The sequence below is a fragment of the Gracilinanus agilis genome, chromosome 4 (assembly GCF_016433145.1).
Source record: "Gracilinanus agilis isolate LMUSP501 chromosome 4, AgileGrace, whole genome shotgun sequence".
Classification (NCBI taxonomy): Eukaryota; Metazoa; Chordata; class Mammalia; order Didelphimorphia; family Didelphidae; genus Gracilinanus; species Gracilinanus agilis.
The window spans coordinates 170,008,460-170,030,934 of NC_058133.1; the positions used below are offsets into that span (position 1 = coordinate 170,008,460).

A 22,475-nucleotide genomic window follows, 5' to 3' on the forward strand; every position below is an offset into this window, starting at 1 on the left:
TTTCTTTCTTTCTTTCTTTCTTTCTTTCTTTCTTTCTTTCTTTCTTTCTTTCTTTCTTTCTTCCTTATCTTAGAATTGACACTAAGTATTGGCTCCAAGGCAGAAGAGGGGTAAAGGCTGGACAGCTGGGATTAAGTGACTTGCTCAGGTTCCCACAGCTAGGATGTGTCTGAGGCTGGATTTGGACCCAGGACCTCCCATCTCCAGACTTGGCTCTCTGTTCACTTTGCCCTCTAGTTGCCCCTAGTTCTTTACATTTCTATACCATTTAGATACTACATACTTGAGTATGAGATGTCTTTTAATGGCTTTTGTTTCCTATGTACTAGTTTTACCTCTTCAACTTGTTTGTAAACTCTTTGAAGGCAGAGATCATGTATGTCTTATACTTTAGGCACTCTGTCAGCACAAAGTAGGCCTTCTAGAAATGTTTGTTGAATTGAATTTATACCATAGGGAAGCAGACCGTGGAGTGTCCCATCTTGAACTTGACATATCCAAGACTGAACTCATTATCTTTCTCCACTTTTTTTCCTCTAACCTATATTATACTTAACTTTTTCACTTCTGTCTTAGATCTATCCTCTAGAAGAACCACCATTTTTTAGTTTTCCAGATTCAAAAACTTGAGTTATCCTCAACTTTTGACACTTATTCACCTCAAATAGGCAATTAATGATTACGTTTTGGGGCAACTGGGTGCTACAGTATATAGAATGTTGGATCTGGAGTGAGGAAGACTCATTTTCTTGAGTTCAAATTTGGCCTCAGACACTTCCTAGTTCTGTTACCATGGACAAATTACTTTACCATGTTGCCCTCAGTTTTCCACATGTAAAATGAGCTGGAGAAGGAAATGGCCACACCCTCTAGTATCTTTGTTGAGAAAATTTCAAATGGAGTCACTAAAAGTCAGACATGACTGAAACAACAGAATATTACATCTTGTTAATTCTGCCTCCACAATATTTTATTGCTTTTCAAAATTCACATTGTCCCCTTCTCTCAACTTATATCAACAGTCATCTTGACTTAACCCCTTAGCCCCTCTTGCTTGGGCTGTTATAGTCTCCTAATTGATCTTCCTTTCTCCAGTTTTTCCCTCTCTAATCTATCTTCCACGTAGCTATCAAATTGATACTCCTAAATCTCAGATCTAACTACCCCCCATCCCCATCTCCAGTTTAAAGAAGGTTCTTCATTGTCTCCCTGTTTTGCCCTGATAAAATGCAAACTCTTCTTTTTGGAATTTAAAGTCTTTCACAATATGGCTCCAGTTTCTTTTTTTTCAGATTGATTACACTACGCCCCATCATTTGATCTACACATATCCCAGCCAAATTGTTCCTGGGACAGGAAATTCCTGCCTCCATGACTTTGCAGAAGCTGTCACCCAACTCAGACTGCTTTTCCTCATCACTTTTGGGCTTTGCAAATCTCTTTGTTGTTATTAAGTTGTTTCAGTCATATCCAACTTTTTGTGAGTTCATTTCCTTGCAGAGATCCTAGAGTGGTTTGTCATTTCCTTCTCCAGGTCATTTTACAGATGAGGAAATGGAAGCTAACAAGAAATGACTTGCCCAGGGTCACATAGCTAGGAAATGTCTGAGGCCAGACTTGAACTCAGGAAGATGAGTCTTCCTGATTCCAAACCCAGTGTTCTATTCACTGTGCTATCTAGCTCCCCTCCTTGTCACATTTGGCTCTCAGAACCCTTGGCTCCCTTCAAGACTGTTAGAAATAGGAGAATGCATCCCACTCCCTTTGTAAATGTAGTGAGGGGAATTATGGATGTGGAACAGTATACATGATATTTGACCTGGGTGATACATTGGCTAGTTTTGCTGAACTTCCCCCCACCCCCCTTTTTCTGTTTTTTGTTATAAGAGATGGCTCTTGTGGAAGAAGTCAAAGAGGGAGGAATATAGTGATATCCTGGTTTTTGTTGATAATTCACCAGAAAACAATCGGTCAAATCCAAAACCAACAAAAACTGAGGAACTATTTCCATATGGATCAATGTAAATTCAATAAACTCATTCTAGACACTCCAAAATACATAACAAAAACACATTTTATAAAGAATAAATATGTTTAATAGTAAAAACAATAAGAAATTAATGTAAAATTATATAAAAAACTAATGTAAAGAATAAGTGAACATTTAACAGGGCATTTACCTTTCTGAAGACTCTTCTTGGCATATGGAGGACAGCAAGGAGGGGAGAGAGAGGTTATTGTTTGGAAGGGGAATCCCCCTCCATAAGGATCTTAGGTATCAAGGCACTAGGAAAGGCACAAGGCACAAGGAAAAACTTTGGAAAGAAGATATATATAGATATAAGAGTTGTTAGCTTGATTATGCCCCTCTTCTCAGCTGAGATATTATGGGAGAATTTCTACTTGACTGAGGTGAGATATCTCACTCCCAATGAGAAAGCCCATTAATTTTGTATATTGTCAGGTATATATTCTCCTCTGCATGCTTTATCTGATTTTCATTTGCTATCTGTATGGATAAATAGATTTATTTGCTTTTCAATACATGTATTGCTCACATGGAGCAGGAGAACATGTGGGTTACCCTTTGCTTTCTCAAGGTCTCAATGAAGACTGAGACAATTTTTTTTTAAACCCTTAACTTCTGTGTATTGGCTCATAGGTGGAAGAGTGGTAAGGGTGGGCAATGGGGGTCAAGTGACTTGCCCAGGGTCACACAGCTGGGAAGTGTCTGAGACCGGATTTGAACCTAAGACCTCCCTTCTCTAGGCCTGACTCTCAATCCACTGAGCTACCCAGCTGCCCCCGAGACAAATTTTTTTGCTGAAAAAATAAATGAAAACAGAAATCGATAACTGATGTCAATGAAAACTGAGTTATTACTGTATATTGGCTAGTATAGGTAGCAGCTAGGTGGTCCAGTAGTTAGAGTGTCAACTCTGGAGTCAGGAGATTAAATATGACCTCAGATACTTACTATCTGTGTGAGCATGTGAAAGTCACCTGTTTGCCTCAGTTTCTCCCTCTGTAAAATGAGCTGCTGAAGGAAATGGTAAATCACTCTAGTATCTTTGCTGAGAAAATGCCAAATGGGGTCATGAAGAATTAGACATGACTAATAACTTAACAATAACAAAAGGCAGTATAAAAGCAAAAGATAATATTAAAATGAGAAATTTTTGATATGGAATTACTTTGTATTTTTCTCATATTTACTTATCTGGGAATGGGTTGTAGTCTTCTAGTACACTTTGAGGTCAGTGATTGTCTCGTTTTTCTATTTGTATGCCCAGGATTGGGAATAGTTAGTGAGCATTTACTAAATAGATAATATTTACATATTACATAATTTATATTTCCGTAGTAGGCATTTACTAAATGTTCATCAATTGGTTGATTGCTCCAGAACTCTCCTTTGAAAGCCTTTGACCTTGGAACCACTTATCTTGTGAGCTTGGGTCTTGTAGAGCTCTGTCCAAACCATGTCCCTACACAGCTCCTGGTTTCAGAAAATTCCTTTCCCAATGGCTGAACAAATTGTGGTATACGATGGTGATAGAATACTAGTGTACTATAAGGAATGATGAACTGGAGGATTTCTACATGAACTGGAAGAACATCCACGAACTGATATAAAGTGAAATGAGCAGAACCAAGAGAACACTGTACACAGAAAAGGAAACATTGTGGAATGATCCAATATAATGGACGTTGCTACTAGCAGCAATGCAATGATCCAGGACAATTCTGAGGGACTTATGAGACAGAAGCTATCCATATCCAGAGAAAGAACTGTGGGAGTAGAAATGTAGAAGAAAAGCCTATGACTCATCACTTGTTTATAAGGGTATATGATTTGGGGTTTTGGTTTTAAAAGATTGCTCTCTTGCAAAAATGAATAATATGGAAATAGGTATCAAGTGATAACATTTGCATAACCCAGTGGAATTGTTTCTTGGCTCTGGGGGGTGGGGAGAGAAGAGAAGAGGGAAAGAAAATGAATCATTTAACTATGGAAAAATATTTAAAAAATAAAAATTAAAAAAACTTTTTCAAATAAAAAAAGAAAAAGAAAATTCCTTTCCCATTAGGCCTAGACATGACTGGCTTATGGCAGAGTAGTAAAACTTGACTCTCATGATATACTGACTGTACTTTTTGTGTTTTTCTCCAGCCTCTCTCAGTGTCCTTCTCCCCTCCCCAGTCCTCTTTCTCTTCTAATCTCCCTTTGCTTCCAAGCTGAGATAGTTTGGCTATAGTAGAAAGAGAATTTGGAATCAAAGATATTATATTTTAATTTTTTAAAAAGTTTTAAAAATATTTTTCCATGGTTACATGATTCATATTCTCCCCTCCCTGCCCCTCTCCCCAGCCAACGCCCAGTTCCACTGGGTTTTGCATGTATCCTTGATCAAGACCTATTTCCACATATTTTAGTTTTGGTGGGCAACAAGGTGGCACAGTGGATAGAGGGCCAGACCTGGAGTCTGAAGGATCCACATTCAATTATGACTTCAGACACTTTCTAGCTGTGTGACCCTGGGGGAGTCACTTGATCCCATTTGCCTAGTCCTTGCCCTTCTGTCTTAGAGTTGTTATTAAGACAGAAAGTAAGAATTTAAGAAAAAAAGACCATTGATGTTTATTTGGGTTTCTATTTTGGGGTTTTGGTTGTATAAAATTATTCACTTACAAAAATGAACAATATAGAAATGTTTTACATGGGTAATACCATGTATAACCCAGATCAAATTGTCTGCTAACACTGAGAGGGGGAAAGGAAGGGAGGGAGTTAGATAAATTCAGTCATATAAGTTAGGAAAACTTGTGTGGAAATTTGTTATAACATAAATAAATACATAAATATTTTATAACATAAATAAATAAATAAATATCAATAAATATTTCAAAAATAAATACTTTTTTTTAAAAGAAATAAATTGAATCTTGCTTTATTGTTCATAAGTTATGTGACCACGGTCAAATCCCTTGCCTTCTCTTGACTTTAGTTTCTTTATCTGTAAAATGAAGTGGTTGGACTAGAGGACCTCAAAAGTCTGTTCTAGTTCCCAAATGTGATCATTAACCATTCAACTAACATTAAAGATCTACTCTGTGCCAGGCATATACTGAGGATTCACATGCAAAAGTGAGACAGTTCCTGCCCTCAAAGGAGCTTACACTCTAATGATCTTATGAATCTACTAGTATGTAGGCTGGTGACCACAGAATGGGGTAGAAAAAGCAACAGAACTTGGGCGCAGCTAGGTGGCACAGTGGATAGAGGGTCAAATCTGGAGTCAGGAGGACCTCCTGACACTTCCTAACTGTGTGACCCTAGGCAAGTCACTTAACCCCATTTGCCTAGCCCTTGATTTTCTGTCTTAGAGGTGTTAGTAGGTAAGGTTAAAAAAATCAATAAAGTGATGTCCCCTAAAATTCCTCCTTTCAAAAATAAAACTATAACAAACTCTTTTGATTTATCAGGTGGAAAATTGGACTGGATATCCTCTGCATCCCTTTTGATTTTGAAATTTAATGATTTCCCAAATCCCAGGATTCTAAAAGAAAGAGGATTTTTGTCAGAACCCCCAGAGTTCGGATTTGAGTTCATGATGGACTGCAGGGAATGGGAAAGGCAGGGTGCCCTGGACCTAGACTTTAAGATTGTTTGTGGATGCCAAAGGAATTGAGTGAAGTGTCTTCTCTTCTCTCATAAAGCTTGGGGAAGATTGATCTGAGCTATCTCTCCAGAGGAAAGGACTACTGTCCTGGGGAATGTGGGAGTGTCTGCATGGGTGCCAGGAATAGAGTCTTTGGGAATATTAGGCGCAGTTGTTGCCCAATACCCTGTTTCCTATTTCACGCCCAGAGGACACAATGTCACAGATTTCGGGGTGGGACTCCAGAGGCAAGTTCTATAAAAGGACTGCAGGTGGAACTAGCTACTTATTCATCCCTTCTTTCCTTCTGCAGCTTCTTCCAGGTAAGTTTGTGAGGGAGAGCACTTGGTTGGACCGTGGATAAACTACCTTGGGGTTGCTCACAGGTGGCTTGTTCCTGGGTCATCTTGGGGAGATTATAGCTGGGAGACCTTCCAAATTCCAGTCTGATGCTAAAGTTCTGGGCACTCTACCTATGGTCATAAGGATGGGGTGGTTAGTGTGTCCAAGGCCCTGGGTGATGTAGGGAATGGGAACAGGGATAACTCAAGGTACCCTTTGCCCTAGGATTTCTTTGAACTCCACACTGTTCAAATGTCCAATGAAAGCAGCTGGAAGTTTTCCTTCTGATGGAGATCTAAAGGCTGAGGATGAGGATGAAGTGAAAGGAATGGGAGCTTAGTGCCAGGAAGGGAGACTGAGAGTTTTAAGAGTTAGGTAGAGTCTGTGATCCTCAGGAACAGAGTAGCCTCAGATTCTTTGATTTGTGTCCTGGTGGCAGAAGGGAGGAAGGGTCTTTTTGGGGAACCTTTGGAGTAGGAGAGGTAGTAAGGCTAAAGACCCAGAGGAAATCATCTCCAGGCATGGAATGTGTAGATGGGAAACTGTTGTTCTTTTGATTCCATTCAAAAATTCCCTCTTTATTTTTCTTTCCAGGTCCTACCTGAGACACTGAGCCATGGCATCCACAAAATATACCGTTGCTGAGGAAAGTGTCAATGAAATAGTTAAAATCTTCCATAACTTTTCCAGACAGCACGGAGATAAAGATGCCTTAGAGAAGGACGAGTTTGGAGGACTGTTGAAGAACGAGGCCCCTGAGTTCTATAAATATATGGTGAGTGGAAATTCTAGGACATCTGCCCTCTCTATAAGGACCCTCCAGGGAACAAGACAGACTCTAGGAAGTTAACACTAGCTTTCAAAATCCCAGAGGGGAACATACTGTTAACTTTTGGGGATATGGGTGAAAGAAAGAATGCCCTGAGCAGCCAATAGTGCATCCGTAGGTAAGTATTGCACTTCTCTCCCCACCCCTCATGATGGCTACATGGTGGGGTACAGGGAGGGAGGGGGACTCTCTTAACTGAGGGGTAATCATGGACATGCACACGGGCACATGTATGTTCATGGAAATGGGTTGACTCACTCATAATGCAGATGATTTGTGCTCAAATAATGGGAAATCTTTGGTCTCTTCTTTTTCAGAAAGAGAACAATATCTCTCAGGATGACTTGTTCAAGAAGGCTAATTTGAATAATAACACGAGTTTGGAGTTTCCCGAATTTATGCTTGTGATCAGCATGATAGCCATAGAAATGCATGAGAAATATCACCAAATTCATGGCCCAGAAGGCCCAGATGGCCCAGAAGGTCCTGGCCACCATGGCCATGGCCACACACACCATCATCACCATTGAGAGGGATTAGAGCTAGAACTCAAGCCAATTAACCTTTGAAAAGCTAGAATGGAAAACCATTGGGACACTCAGTCCCTGACTAATTTCTGCATACTGATGTGGAATTAATAAAAACCTCTCTTTTAAATGATCTAGTCTTTGTCTTCTCTGTCCAGTGGCACACTTATTCAGACACTCCCAGGGGGATGGGAGAAGGTCAACTGGCTCTTAAAATTGAAATATGGTCTGAGAGCTTCCAATCTGAAGGGGGGACAAGGCCCCCTACTCTCAACGTTTTACTAGTTTGAGGCTGAAACACAGGGTGTATATGTTGTTTGGTCTTTTCATTTGACTCCAACTCTTCGTGATCCCATTTGGGGTTTTTGTGGCAAAGATACTGGAGTGGTTTATTTCTTTCTTCTGCAAGTGGTGAATCTCTATCTCCTTGGAAATTTCCAAGGGAACTCTGGGTTTGTGGTCCATGGGGATGGTGGTGGTGGTGGTAGAATGAGGAGAGTGAAAAATGGCTCCAGGGCACAGCTGAGTAACTCAGTGGATTGAGAGCCAAGCCTAGAGATGGGAGGTCCTGGGTTCAAATCTGACCTCAGACACTTCCCAGCAAGTCACTTGACCCCCATTGCCTACCCTTAGCACTCTTTTACCTTGTGTATTGGCTCCAAGACAGAAGATAAGGTTTTAAAAAAAAAAGAATGGCTCCTGCTATATTTTAATATGTACAGGACATTTCTGCTGAGAGAATATGGATTCTCTGAGAGCAAAGACCTTGGAAATAAAATGGAAATAAATCAGGATTTAATTTAATGTTTTGTTTAAAATGATAGAGAATATATCAATAATGCAGATCACATTTAAAAGTATGTTTGTGAGCAAAATTGTTTATTCTTTAGGACAGCTGACTGTTAAATATTTACCAGCATAGAGGGTAGCTAGGTGACTCAGTGAATTAAGAGCCAGGGCTGTAGATAAGAGATCTGGGTTCAAATCTAGCCTCAGATACTATACTTTCTAGCTGTGTGACCCCAGGCAAGTCACTTAACTTCCATTGTCTACCCTTTATTGCTCTTTTGCTTTAGAATCAGTAAAGTATTGATTTTAAGATGGAAAATAAAGATTACTTAAAAAAAAGTTATCAGTACATCACTGCTTCAAGTCTTGCCTCCGATGTTTCTTGGCTTTGTAATCTGGACAAATCATTTAACTTCCCAGCCCTCTATGCAAGTCTAAGGCTTTAAGATTCAGAAGATCTGCCTATTTATTCTAGCAGAGGGAATTTTCCAATTGGAAAGTTTCCTAACACTAATAAAATGATAAACTCACTCATCTTTATTTGTACAAAGTAATTTTGGAGAGGGAAGGAGCTAGGTGGTACAGTGGACAGAGCACCAGATCTGGAGTCAGGAAGACCTGAATTCAAATCCAGCCTCAGATACTAGCTGTGTGACCTTGGGCAAATTGAATAATGTCTGCCTCAATTCTTCATCAGTAAAATGAACTGGAGAAAGAAATGGTTAACTGCCCCAGTATCTTGGCCAAGAAGCTCCCAAATGGGCTCAGGAAGATTTGGAATGATTCAAGTGACCAAACCACAACTTTGGAGAAGAAAGGGAATAAGTGATGGGGTCTGGAAAGAGCTCACGTCAGAGAAATGACCCCTAAACCTAACCTTAAGGAGAGCTTGGATGCCCATTTGGTGGGGGATGACCTACAAAGCTAATGATTTCACCCTTTGAACCTTCAAGTCAGAGCAGGATATATAACTGGCCTCAGGGAAAGTCTGGAAAGCTGAGCTTGCCCTTATCCTGGTGGAGCATCAACATCAATCCTTCAATGCAGCCACCACTATTCTCTATAAAGCTGACATTCAAACACTACCACCTTCTGTAAAAAATTGTGGTACACCCAAGTGAGGTGTGTGGGATGAATCATTATTATCCTTCAGAAGAAGAATGACATTTTTCACTTATAGGACCATTGGATTTAGGATTAGAAGCAGCCTAAGAGCACATCTTGTCCAATTCCTTCATTTCTAGATGAGGAAACTGAGGTAGTTAGGTGGGCATAGAATACTGGATCTGGAGTCAGGTATACCTGAGTTCAAATTCTACCTCAGATACTTACTAGCTTTGTGACCCTGAAAAAGTCCCTTAACCTTCGTATATCTCAGTTTTCTCATCTGTAAAATGGATATAATGATAGCACCTACCTCCCAGGGCTGTTGTGAAGATAAAACGAGATGATATTTATAAAATGCTTTGCAAACCTTAAAGTACTATGTAAATACATGCTATTGTCATTATTATTATTATTATTATTATTATTAGACTTGTATTATTATTATTAGACTTGTCCAAGGTCACACAACTTTTAAGTAGCAGAGATGGGATTTGAACCCAAGTCCTCTGATTCCAAAGGCAATGCTTGCTCTACTTACCCATACTACCTCCTCAAGTTTTTTTTGTTTTCTAAAAGACTTGCATTTATTGTTTCATTGTATCCTTATAGGATCTCGTTGGAACCTGGGTGGGGATTACTGTCTCCTGTTAAACAGATGAGGAAACCAAGTTTTAGAGAAGGGAAATGTTGGGCTTCATTGAGCTAGTAAACATTGGGAGAGCCAAGGTACCACTTCCCCATCCAGCCTCCCTGACACTGAGGCTGCTGTTCTTTCCATTCTAATGAACTCCTTTTTCTTTATTAGCTCCAGTTTCCATATTGGATCTTGTCATGGATGGGATCAATTTTTTCACTTAACCCACTGAAGTCTTGTCTTTGGTGTAACTCCTGCTTTGTTTTCCATTTGTGGGATCTTAGAGTACATTGGAGGGGCCGTTATAGCAAGGATGGAGGTTAGGATCATTGAGAAGGAGGCCCAGTGTGGGCAGTGTCTGGACTCTATGCATCGGGAAGACCAGAAACAAAGTGGTCTCAGGGACAGAGTGGAAAGAAGAGTCTAGGAGAAGAGGTAGCTAGATGGCTCAGGGGATAGAGAGCCAGGTCTGAGATGAGAGGTTCAAATCTGGCCTCAGATATCTTCCTAGCTGTGTGACCCTGGGCAAGTCACTTAACCCCAATTTGCCTATCCCTTACCACTTTTCTGCCTTGGAACCAATACTTAGTATTGATTTTAAGATTGAAGGTAAGGGTTTAAAAAAGCAAAAAGGCTCCAGGAAAACTGCTTATTGAAGAAGGATATCTCAGAAGCACATACTCTGACATTACTGCTCAAGCCTTACCCTCTCTTACTCATAACTGGAAATCCTTCCTAGACCACCTTCCTAGACCTCCTGAGAGTTCTACCCATTTCTAAAGTTTCAGCTTCAATTAATTTCAATTCAATTTAATTCAATTCATTTCACCAAACATTTATTGACCTATGCATGTGCTATGCACTGTGGTAGTATCTGGGTTGATGCCCCAAACCCCCAAATCCCAAAACCCCAATCCCTAAAACAGAACCTACCTTTAGGGAGCTTGTATTCTACTGGATCAGTTTTCTTTGATTTTTTCAACACAAAGGGATCTTCTCTCCCTCTGATGACCTCCTATAGACCTTTGGCACTTTAAAAAAAGGTATAAATATCTCCAGAAATAAAGAAGTCATTAAGGAATGAGGAAAAAGGTAACATAGGTCAAGGACAGAGCAAGGCAAAGTATTCCTCTCTTAGTTTTGTCCTTGGCAGACATGACTGATCTTGTTCATTTTCATTGGGTATGCACTGAAACCAGAAGTTGTGCAAATGGATTTTCAGAAGTATTGTCATCTAGATCAAAAGATATTGGTTTGAAGGGGCAGCTGGGTGGCTCAGTGGTTTGAGAGTCAGACCCAGAGATGGGAGGTCCTGAGTTCAAATCTGACCTCAGACACTTCCTAGCTGTGTGACCCTGGACAAGTCACTTAACCCCCATGGCCTAGCCCCTACCACTTTTCTGCCTTAGAACCAGTACCCAGTATTGATTTAGAAACAGAAGGTGAGGATTAAAAAAAAAAAAGATATTGGGGGAGGAGACACAGCAGGAGCTTGCTGATGGAGAATAGACAGTCTCTGTCCCGAAAGGGTTTTCAAATGAGCTGTTTGCTGACTTGAAAAATGAGTGTTTTTCTGAGAACTGACTTTGATGGTTCATTTATCTCAGTCAACAAGTCTGACCAGTATCTGTAAAATGGGCTTACTTACAGCTGGCACTATCAATCAATCAACATTTGTCAAGCATATACTCCATGCTAGGTACTGGAAATAAGAAAAAAGACAAAAGATATCTTTGTTCTCAAGGAGCTTACAGTCTAATAGGGGAGACAACATGCAAACAAATGTATACAAAGCAAGCTATATATAGGCAAAATCAGAAAGAAGATACTAGAATTAAGATGATTTGGAGAAGGTTTCCAGGAGAAAATGGGAATTTCATTGGAATTCAAAGGAAGTCAGGGAAGCCAGGAGGCAAAGATGAAGAGGAAAACATTCCAGGCTTGGGGGATAGCTAGAGAAAATGCCTGGAGCCAAGAGAGGGAGTGTTTTATTCTTGGAACAGCCAGGAGACCAGTATCATTGAATTAAAGACTGATTCGATTAAGGAATTGAATTATTGTTGGGAAGTAAGATAGAAGAAGACTGACAAGGTAGGAAGGATTGAGGTTATAAAAGCAGTGAAACTTTTATTAGGTAAGTGAAGGAAGAGGTAAGTGGGGAAGGTATAAGATTAGAAGGCCAACTTTAGGCAGTTAGATGGTGCAGTAGATAGAGTACCAGCCTAGGGTCAGGAAGACTTAGTTTCCTGAGTTTAAATCTGACCTCAGACACTTCCTAATTGTGATACCATGGGTAAGTCATTTAAGCTTATTTGCCTCAGTTTCCTCATCTGTAAAATGAGCTGGGGATTGAAATGGTAAATCATTCCAGCATCTTTGCCAAGAAAACTCCAAATGGAGTCATGAAGAATAGGACATGACTAAACAGCAACAACATACTAGCTGAGTGATCTTGGACAAATCACTTGATCAGGCAGCTAGGTGGCACCTAGATAGAGCTCCAGGTCTGGAGATGGGAAGACCTCGGCTCAAATATGGCCTCAGATACTTCCTAGCTCTGTGACCCTGGGTAAATTGCTTAATCCCAATGACCTCATTTGCCTAGCCTTTGCTTTGTTTTAGAGTTGTTACCAGGACAGATAGTAGGAATTTAAAAAAAAAAAAAAAAAAGGTGGGCAAGTTTGAAAAGCCTTAATCCTACCTTCCTTTCCCAGTTTAGCTCTGACCCCAAATTAATCCTTCTCTTTCTTCCTCTTCCCATCCTGATGGGAGGGGACCAGTATAGGAGGAGTCACTTGTCTATCACTGACACAATGAGTTTTGTTGATTTGTAGAATTTAGGGTAAATTTAGAGGTCAAAGATACTGCCAGACTTTCAGGCACACCCTGGGAAGGAGAAAAGTCAATTCTTTAGAGAGCTACCCACCTTATTCTGCCATTCTCATTGCTGGAACTAAGTTTCTTAGCATATTCCAGGGTAGCTTTGACTCCAGGGTCAGGAACCTCATCCACAATTCTCTTTCAAAGAATTATAGAGTTCCCAGAAGTTAATGCATTCCCTTTCCCTGACCCTGGCAGAGAGAACTGTCACCCCCAACTCACTTGGAGAAGAATCCTCTTTGATTCTCCTTGAAACTCCATAGAAAAGGAGGTTCCTTCACATTCTAGGAAAATGGATTTTGAGGTTTCCCAGTCATGCTGCTAGGGAGAATCACTTTGACTCTCTTCTCTCTTACCTTTTTCTTTTCCATCCTCTCCATCACAGGTATAGCCCTATCCTAGGCTATAGTAAGTATATAGAAGAAAGAGAGAACATGATGGAAGTATGACTCACATACAAGGAATTGTCTTTCTTGCCAATTTTGGGCTGATCTGTGCTGCCACCACTCAGGGATAGGTTCAGGGACTTCCCTTGGTCCATTCTTTGTCTTGGGGGCAGAATTACTGAACTCCATAGTAACTCTCCATAGTAACTCCATAGAGAGCCCTCCAGCCCTCTCTTGCCTTTGGAAGTTACTAGAATTCAGGTCCATGACAGAACATGAAGACGCTTAGGAAACAAGCATTTATTAAGTGCTTACTATGTGCTAGGCACTGTGCTAAGTGCTTTATAAATGTTATCTCGTTTGGATATGAAGGAAGATATGGAAAAGTTCTGTTTTCTCTACCAAGGAGAAAGATCTTCAGATATGAAGGGAGCTCATAGGCTATTGTTTACCCAAGATCAATGAGGAAGTAGAGCAAGAACACAACAGACCACCCTTGATGAGTTCAAGCATGGCTAAAGAGTTCACCACCAAGTGGCCATTCTATTACTGGTGAGCCTTTCTTGGCCCAGCTAGGCTGGTCCATACTTGAAGCCTTTTTTGGAATGGGAGAATCTGATGCAGTCAGTAGATATGTTGTGTAACTTCTACACAATGAGGAATTGTAGCAGTAGGACTAGATGAGCTATCTAGAGCCAGTATGGGGTAGTGAATAGAGAGCTGGCCTTGGTCTTAGGAAGGTCTCAGTTCAAGTCCTGGTCCTAATACTTCCTCGCTATGTGACCCTGGGCAAGTCATTTAACCTTAGTGCCACAAGTGTACTCATATTTCTCTGTTAGCAGAATTTCATTGATTCTTGTTCTGTTGACTTTGGGCAGTAATAAGAAGGATTTTCCTTCCTTGAGTTTACTTGAAAGCCTTTAATACTCTTGCTTCTGCCACTCAGTGACTCTAGCACCTTCTTGGGGCTTTGATCTTCTCTTGATCTCTCATATTTCTCCTTTTCCAGCCTTTAGCTATAAACCACCCTTCCTTGTCAGTCTACTTTTCATAGGTCCATGCACACACCTGTAGAGAAAACAACCCCTTGACCACAGGCATGAGAATGTAGGATTATAGGATTTAAAATTTGGAAAGGGCCCTTCTAGATTATCTTGTTCAACTCCATTCTTGCACAAATGAGGGAAGTGATGGTCAAGGAGATAACATGGTAGAAATGATACAAATATCATTCAGCAGGACTAGGAGTTCCAACCAGTGGTATGCAGATAAATGTTTAACAATTGGCTCTTAGAAATGTATGCACAATACACTGTTAGGTTTAATCTGCATTATTAAGATTTTCTTCTTTACTTCCTTTTTTGTTGTTCAATCATTTCAGTTGTGTCTGACTCTTCATGACCCCACTTGGGGTTTCCTTGGCAAAGATACTGGAATGGCTTGCCATTTCCTTCTGCTCATTTTATAGATGAGAAAATTGAGGCTAATAGGGTTAAGTGATTTGCCCATGATCACACGGTTAGTAAGTAGAGGAGGCTAGTTTTGAAATCAGGTCTTTCTGACTCCAGGCCCAGTGCTTTATCCACTGAGCCACCTAGCTGCCCACATTGCTTTCTTAAGTCTAGACCGGTGGTTCCCAAACTTTTTTGGCTTACTGCCCCCTTTCCAGAAAAAATATTACTTAGCACATACTATCACCGCCCCCTTACAGTTATTCACCACCCCCAAATGCACCTGTGGCCATCACCGCCACCCTGGATCGCTGCAGCACTTAACAGGGAGTGGTGGCACCCACTTTGGTAATCACTGGTCTAGACAATCAATAGAACAATAAATCAAGTCTTAATCTGTAGCATTGAGGATTTCTGAGGTATAAATGCTCACATTGAAAATTTAATATTCCAAAATTTTTTTTTAACATTTGACTCCCTCTGGACTATAGGAGTGGGCCCCACCATACACTTGAATTCATCCAAGATCTTTTTGACTTTACATTCAGAGCTCTATCCGTCACACTAATGTTGGATCTTAGAACTATAGAAGTTTAGGGGTAGAAAGATCTGCTAGATCATCTCTGAATTACAACTGACACTCACTAGCTTGTTTGATCTTGGGATCATGAATAGGGTCTTTGAGCCTCCGTTTTCTCATCTGTAAAATGGAAATAACAACACCTGCTATATTGATGAAAGAAGAACCTGAGACTCAGGTGATGATTTGCCCTAAACCACATAGTTCGTGGTAATAAGGGTACAGATGATGTTCATTGAATAGATGCAGAACATGGTGGGAAGAGCATTGGTTTGGGAGTCAGAAACCCTGGGATAGCATCCTTGTTTGCTATTAATTGGCTAGGGGACATTAGTTAGATTATATTGTTTCCCTAAGCCTCAAGTTCTTGAGTAAGAAGTTTGGATAAGAAAAATCTCTCAGGAGCATCAGTTGTGTGGTTCAATGGATAGAGAGCCAGGAGGACCTGGATTAAAATTTGGCCTCAGACACTTCCTAGATGTGTGACCCTGGGCAAGTCACTTAACCCCAACTGTCTAGTCCTTATCTCTCTTCTGCCTTGGAACCTATACTTAAGAACCAATTCTAAGACAGAGGGTGAGGGCTTAAAAAAAAAAGAAAAAGAAACCTCTCAGGGTTGCTTGTAGCCCCTAAATTCTGTATTTGTGGTTCCATAAACTTAGAGGCAATGAGGTGGTCCATTGGATAGAGCTTTGGGCCTGGGGTCAGGAAGACTAGCTCAAATCCCAATATAGGAATTTACTAGCTAGGGCAAGTCATAATAGATGCTTAATAAATGGTTATTGACTGACTTCCTTAACTTCTGTCTGCTGAAATTTCTCCATCATTGTATTCATGAATGAATACAAATAAATTTGGTTAGATATCAGAAAAAACCAAGATCATCCACTGCATCCCAGGCCATCTTCAGTCATCTTGACTTTTGGTTTGCTATTGGACTTCAATGACTCTGGAAAGGAGAGTGAGGCTGACAACTTTGCGCAATTCTGTTTCACTTACTCCAACCCGATGATATTATTGGTCCTCTTTAAGAACAAAGGACAAAAAAGAAGATTTTAGTGGTAGGTTAGGGCACCGTAATAGAAAGCCTTGAATGCCAGGTTTATGAGCTTGAATTTTAGTAGTGATGATGATGATGATAATAATAACGGACACACAACATTTTAAAGTTTGATTTTATTGCATTCAACAAATGTTTATTAAGTGCTTCTATGGACAAGATATTGTTGTATAAACTGTGGTTTTGAAGAAAAAAAAACCTCATACAATTCCTGAATTCAAAGAGCTCACTACATTATATTCATTATCCCATTTCAGCCTTGGGTCATTTCTATGAGGAAAATACTGCAGGTATTTTAATACCCACTTTTTTTTAAACCCTCACCTTCCATCTTAGAATTAATACTATGTATTGGTTCTAAGACAGAAGAGCGGTAAGGGCTAGGCAATGGGATTAAACGACTTGCCCAGGGTCACACAGGTAGGAAGTGTGTGAGGTCAGATTTGAACCTAGGATCTTCTGTTTCTGGGCCTGGCTCTCAATCCACTGAGCCACCCAGTTGCCCCCCCCCCCCATACCCACTTTTACAGATGGGGAAATCAAGGCACAGAGTGCTTAAGGGACTTGCTGGAGGCACACCGGTAGTAGCATCAGAGGCAAGCTCTGAACCCTGTTCCTTTGACTTTAAACCCATTGAAATTCTCACTGTAACACTATGGTCCGTGGATAGGGAGCCCCTGAAATTTTTTGGAAAAAGAGTATACCATGGTTGGATCCTTTCATTAGTAGGATTATTCTGGCAACTAGTACAGAATGGTTAGGAGAATGTGATAAGAGGAGGAAAGGGAGGTAGAGAGATAAGTTGTAAAACATTCTTGTAAAAGTTCAGGAAGGTGATGATGGCTCGGGTGTTAGAGATGATGGACAAGATGGACAGAAGTGGCTGGGAACCAGAGGTGTTGGGACGGATGAATGGGCAACGAATAAAGGGAAGAGAGAGGGAAGGTGAGGGAGCAATCAAGAATGATTTAAGGTTTGAAACTGGGGCGACCAGGAGAAGAGTGGTATTACGGACAGAGACAAAGAGGGGACGCTGGTTTTTGGTTTGGGTGACGCTGATGAAGCCGGTGACTACATCTCTTTGTTGCCACATTTGTCGATGCAGGATAGCAACAACTATCTGCCCTCGGTGTTATAACTGGGGCTCTTGTTATTCCTTTTTGGGGAGCAGAAAGAGGAAAAATACAGTGAGTCAGGGAGGTAAAACCCAGAGGTGCTGCTGAGACCTGCCTCATACCGGGAACATCAGCTTGGGTCTCCCCCTACAATTGCAGCATCTACTCTAACCTCCTTCCTTCCCGGTTCTTCTAGCAGGTTTGGGCACATTAGTAACTGCTGGAATGTTGCTTCATCTGAGAAGTGCAAAGTTTGCATACAAATTGAGGAAGGGTGTAGTGGACCCCAAGGCAAAATCCCTATCATCCCCTTCCTTCCTCCTTGCTAGCCCCCTTTTACCAATAAGGATGATGGTAATAATAATAGCATTGATAATGTTCAGCCACTTTTCAGTCATGTCTGACTCTTCATGACTCCATCTGGGGATTTTGTGGCAAAGATACTGGACTGATTTGCCATTTTCTTCTCTAACTCATTTTATAGAGGTGAGAAACCGAGGCAAACAGGCTTAAGTGACTTGTCCAGGATTACGCAGTTAGTAAATGTCTGAGGTCAGATTTGAACTCAGGAAGATGAATCATCCTGACTTCAGTTCTGTACTCTATCCACTGTGCCCTCTAGCTGCCCAGCATCTATATTGCACCTTATAAACATCTCATTTATCCTCACAACATCAATCCTGGGAGGTAGATGCTATTATTATTTTTTAAAACCCTTACTTTCGGTCTTAAAATCAATACTGTGTATTGGTTCCAAGGCATAAGATCAGTAAGAGTAGGAATTGGGGCTTAAGTGACTTACCCAAGGTCACAAAATTAGGAAGTATCTGAGGGCAAATTTGAACCCATGACCTGGCTCTCAATCCACTGAGCCACCTTGCTGGCCCCTTACAACAGTATTTATAAAGCGATGGCCATGTTTTTGCTTCTATTTGTCTGGTGGAGATAGAAACGCTACTAATGTCCAGTGCTAAATCTATGCTTCCATAGTCTTTAATAGCATTTATTTTATTTGAGATCTAGACAAATGTGACATCTTCCATTGCAGTTCCAGTTCAGCAGGAATGAGTTGAGTGTCTACTATATTGCTGTGTAATGTAGTATAACAATAATTTAATAATAATAATGATAATAGCTAGCATTTCTATCAGGTAGCAGGTGGCACAGTGGATAGAGTGCTGGTCTTGAAATCAGGGAAGATTCATCTTTCTGAGTTCAAATGTGACCTCAGACAATTACTAGCTGTGTGATCCTGGCCAAGTCACTTAAGCCTGTTTGCCTCAGTTTCCTCATCTGTAAAATGAGTTGGAGAAGAAAATGGCAAACAGCTCTGATCTCTGCCAAGAAAACCCCAAACGGAGTCACAAAGTGTGAAGCTTGACTGATACAACTGAACAACAAAAAGCATTTATATAATGTTTCAAGATTTGCAAAGTACTATACAGATATTCTCTCGGGTAGGATAAGGATGATAGTACCATTTCTGCCCTAAGTGAATTTAAAATTTATTGGGGGGCGGGGGGGGGGGGAGGAAATATGTACTTATACAAGTATAATAACTAATGTAAAATATATAGTACAAATACAGGAGAGGTTGAGCTGGGAAGTATGAAATCAGAGGAGTTATGGTTAGCAGTGAGTGGTATGTGATGGAGAAGAGAAGGAAAATCAGGGAATGCTTCATGAAGGAGGGGGTTTCTGAACAAAACCTTTAAGGAAGGGAAGGATGTTAATTGATAGAGGGAAGAAGAGGGCTTCATTCAAAGGCTGGGGAACTGGAAGGAACAACCTGGTGCTAGAGGAAGGGGAATAGACCCATGATGCCATGGGAAGCATGCTGGATGGAGTCAGATGACCTGAGTTGAAATCTTGGCTCTGATATTTACCCCAAGTGACCTTGGACTAGTCATTTCATCTTTTTTTTTTTTTTTAAAACCCTTACCTTCCATCTTGAAGTCAATACTGTGTATTGGCTCCAAGGCAGAAGAGTGGTAAGGGTAGGCAATGGGGGTCAAGTGACTTGTCTAGGGTCACACAGCTGGGAAGTGTCTGAGGCCAGATTTGAACCTAGGACCTCCCGTCTCTAGGCCTGGCTCTCAATACACTGAGCTACCCAGCTGCCCCCTAGTCATTTTATCTTTTTGGGCCTCAGTTTCCTTATCTGTAAGGTCTAAATTACCTCGAAGGTCTCTCTCAACTTTAAATCCTGTTACACATAGTAGACATTTAATAACTGCTTACCGACTGACCCTGTGATAAAGAGCCTATGATGAGTTAAGCCAGATTGGCTGCAACCTTTGCTTTGAGAAGGGAGGGAATTCAGAATCATTGAATATTAGTGATGGAAACAACTTTAAAGATCATCTAGCTTTGCCCTCTTATTTTACAGATAAGGAAACCGAGGCCTAGAAAAAGCAAAGGGCTTATTTAAGGTCTCACAATTGATTTGAGCTAAAGTAGTTTTTAGATAGATTTTGGGGAGTTGAAATGAAAAAAAACAAAACAAAACAACAAAGCCAGGCGGTGTTGAGGGGATCCTTTGCCCCTTCTGTGGACCCTCTGCTGTAGAATTTCCAGATATACCTGGGACCTAAGTCCTGGGGATGAGGAGAGACAAGGAGAAGAGGAGACATTTCCCATTTCCAGCTCCTCTGATGTTGCAACTCAGCTTCCTTAATGGTTTCCCAGTTTTCCACCCTCTGGCCCCTTTGGGGAAAATCAGAAAGACACGGAACAAGTGAATCCCATCAGGGCACAGCCCAGGTAGATAAGCCTGTTCTATGGACAAGGTCTGGGTGTGTCTCTCTCACCACAAATGGTAGCAACCTGAGAAGCCAAGAATTGCAACAGTCCCACTTGGCATCTGGTGACATCCCGGTTCTGAGGGGTATAAAAGGAACGATCCTCTGCTGGGGTTCCATATAGCTCTCATCCTTCTTCTGGGGTTCCTCTTCGGGCTCTGTCTGGTAAGTCCATTACTATTCTATTTCTTCCTGTAGGTTCCAGGTTCCATGTTCCAGCCTGATCTACTCTGACTATAGGTTTGGCAAATGGAGAATAGATGGTGAGGAAACCCAGTTCTGCCATTAACTTGCTACCACTAGCTGCCATTCACTTGGCAAAACCTAAGTGAGGAGGTACCCATGACTAGAATCCTAGAATCCCTTTCTTTCTTTTCTTTTCTTTAAAAAAACAAAACCCAACTCTTTACCTTCTGTGTTAGAATTGATTCTATGTATTGGTTCCAAGGCAGAAGACCAGTAAGAATTAGGAAATTGGGGTTAAGTGACCTGCCCAGGGTCACACAGCTAAGAAGTATCTGATTTGCATAGATTTGAACCCGGGACTTCCCATCTCCACACCTGGCTCTCTATCCACTGAGTCATTTAGCTGCCCCTCATTGGACATCTTTTAAGTGAGGTCTGGGTGATCTACTTAATGACTATATTGTAGCAAATACAAGTACAAATTTGGGTATATTGTAGAGGGGATCTGGACATGACTGACACCGCTCAACAGTGACAACAAAAGAGAGGATTCTGTTAGGGTCTGCATTGGACCGAATGGCCTTCCGACTCTGCCGGTCAGTGCCCGTGTGTAGATGAGAGGCATGCTGGTGTGGATGATCCAAAGTACTGGATAATTGAAAGATAAACTACCATCCCCACTGTGAGAGTAAAAATGAATACTCAAAGTATTTATTATATGGGATTTAATAATAATAATAATAATAATAATAATAATAATAATAATAATAAGAGAGAGAGAGAGAGAGAGATAGAGATAGAGAGAGAGTGAGAGAGAGAGAGAGAGAAAAGGATTCTTTCAGTAGAGTGAGCAGAGCCCAGAGTCAGAGACCCACACCTGCAGCACTTTACCTAAAGCAAAGCCCAGTAAAGAGCCCCGCAGTGTGGGTCTCTGCATTATCTCTTGAAAGGGACATGTAAGGTGAGCACATAACTTAAAAAGGATGCTGGGTAAATGGATTTCAGGTGAAGGAAATTTTCTATTTGCACACCACTCCTTCAATGAAAAAAGAAATCAGTGTAGTTTTCACCTGAGAGGAAAATGATTAATTACCCCCTCTCTGAGGGAAATTGCAGTTGCAGCTTTTGGGCTGTGTGGTTCTGTCTGTCTACAGGACCTTAGCTCAGAAGGATCTATGTACTTATATGCTAAGGTAGATATGCTAGCCCTGGGATTCCCAGCACATTTGAAATGCCTGCTATTGAGGGGAGTAATGACAGAATATTGTCACTGCTTTGATTTTGAGGGTTCACCTGCCAAGCGGATTCCTGACTAATCCCGGGATTTGGATGTCTTTTTGGTATCAGGCAACTGGACCTCTGGGAAAGGTCCAGTTGCCGAGACTCAGCCAGACTCCTGGTTGTCTCCCAGGACTAGTCCTGCCTGAACACCCACACCTAAGCTGTTTCTAGGGAAGTGGTCACATTCATTAAATGGGTGGGACAGTATAAGACCTGGTCCAGAGTCATAGATTATTGATTTAGAGATAGAGGGGACCCTCGAGGCCATTTAGTCTATTCCCTTCATTCTATAGAGAAGGAAACTGAGGCCCAAGAAAGTTAAGGAATTTACATAAGGTCACTCAGGTAGTAAGTAAGGAGCAACTTTGAGTCTGATCCCATGACTTTAGACTCCAAATCCAAGGCTCTTTCCTTTGGACCATGGTTAGTGATGGGGAGAAGAGAAGTGTACAAGAAGTATCCAAGGAGATTCCTGGTGTTAGGGCTAGGGCCTTTTTATACTGAATCCTCTGATTTTCAGGCCCTTCTCAGACCCCCAGTATCATAGATAATAGCAGGTCAACAGATCAGCAATCTACAGGTTTGACCCCCAGGGTCATTCTGCTCTGTCTTCTGCCCAAAAGGCATTTTCTGAGTTTCTGGCTGACAGGGTGATTACTGTATTTTGAAGTTCTCCTTTCCTGATAATATACAGTCCTTTATGTCTTCCAGCTCCCCAATAATTCTTTTCATAGCCCCTCCTCCCCTCCTCCATGACCCTTCTCTCAAACTCCCACAACTCTCTCTCCCTCTCTCTCTCTCTCTCCCTCTCTCTCTGTCTCTGTCTCTCTCTCTCTCTCTCCCT

The 22,475-nt window shown here is 41.1% G+C and overlaps 1 protein-coding gene across 1 annotated transcript; it reads left to right on the forward strand.

Moving 5' to 3' along the window:
• Positions 1 to 6,621: 6,621 nt before the first annotated feature.
• Positions 6,622 to 7,364, forward strand: LOC123247410 (protein S100-A8-like). Its single transcript, XM_044676293.1, has 2 exons — positions 6,622 to 6,784; positions 7,156 to 7,364. The coding sequence occupies exons 1-2, from the start codon at positions 6,622 to 6,624 to the stop codon at positions 7,362 to 7,364; spliced, it is 372 nt and encodes a 123-aa protein (XP_044532228.1).
• Positions 7,365 to 22,475: the final 15,111 nt, after the last annotated feature.

Coding starts and splice junctions, on each gene's coding strand:
- LOC123247410 (XM_044676293.1), top strand. CDS start 6,622: ATGGCATCCACAAAATATACCGTTGCTGAGGAAAGTGTCAATGAAATA. Junction 6,785..7,155: donor GTTCTATAAATATATGGTGA/GTGGAAATTCTA, acceptor TTTTTCAGAAAG/AGAACAATATCTCTCAGGAT.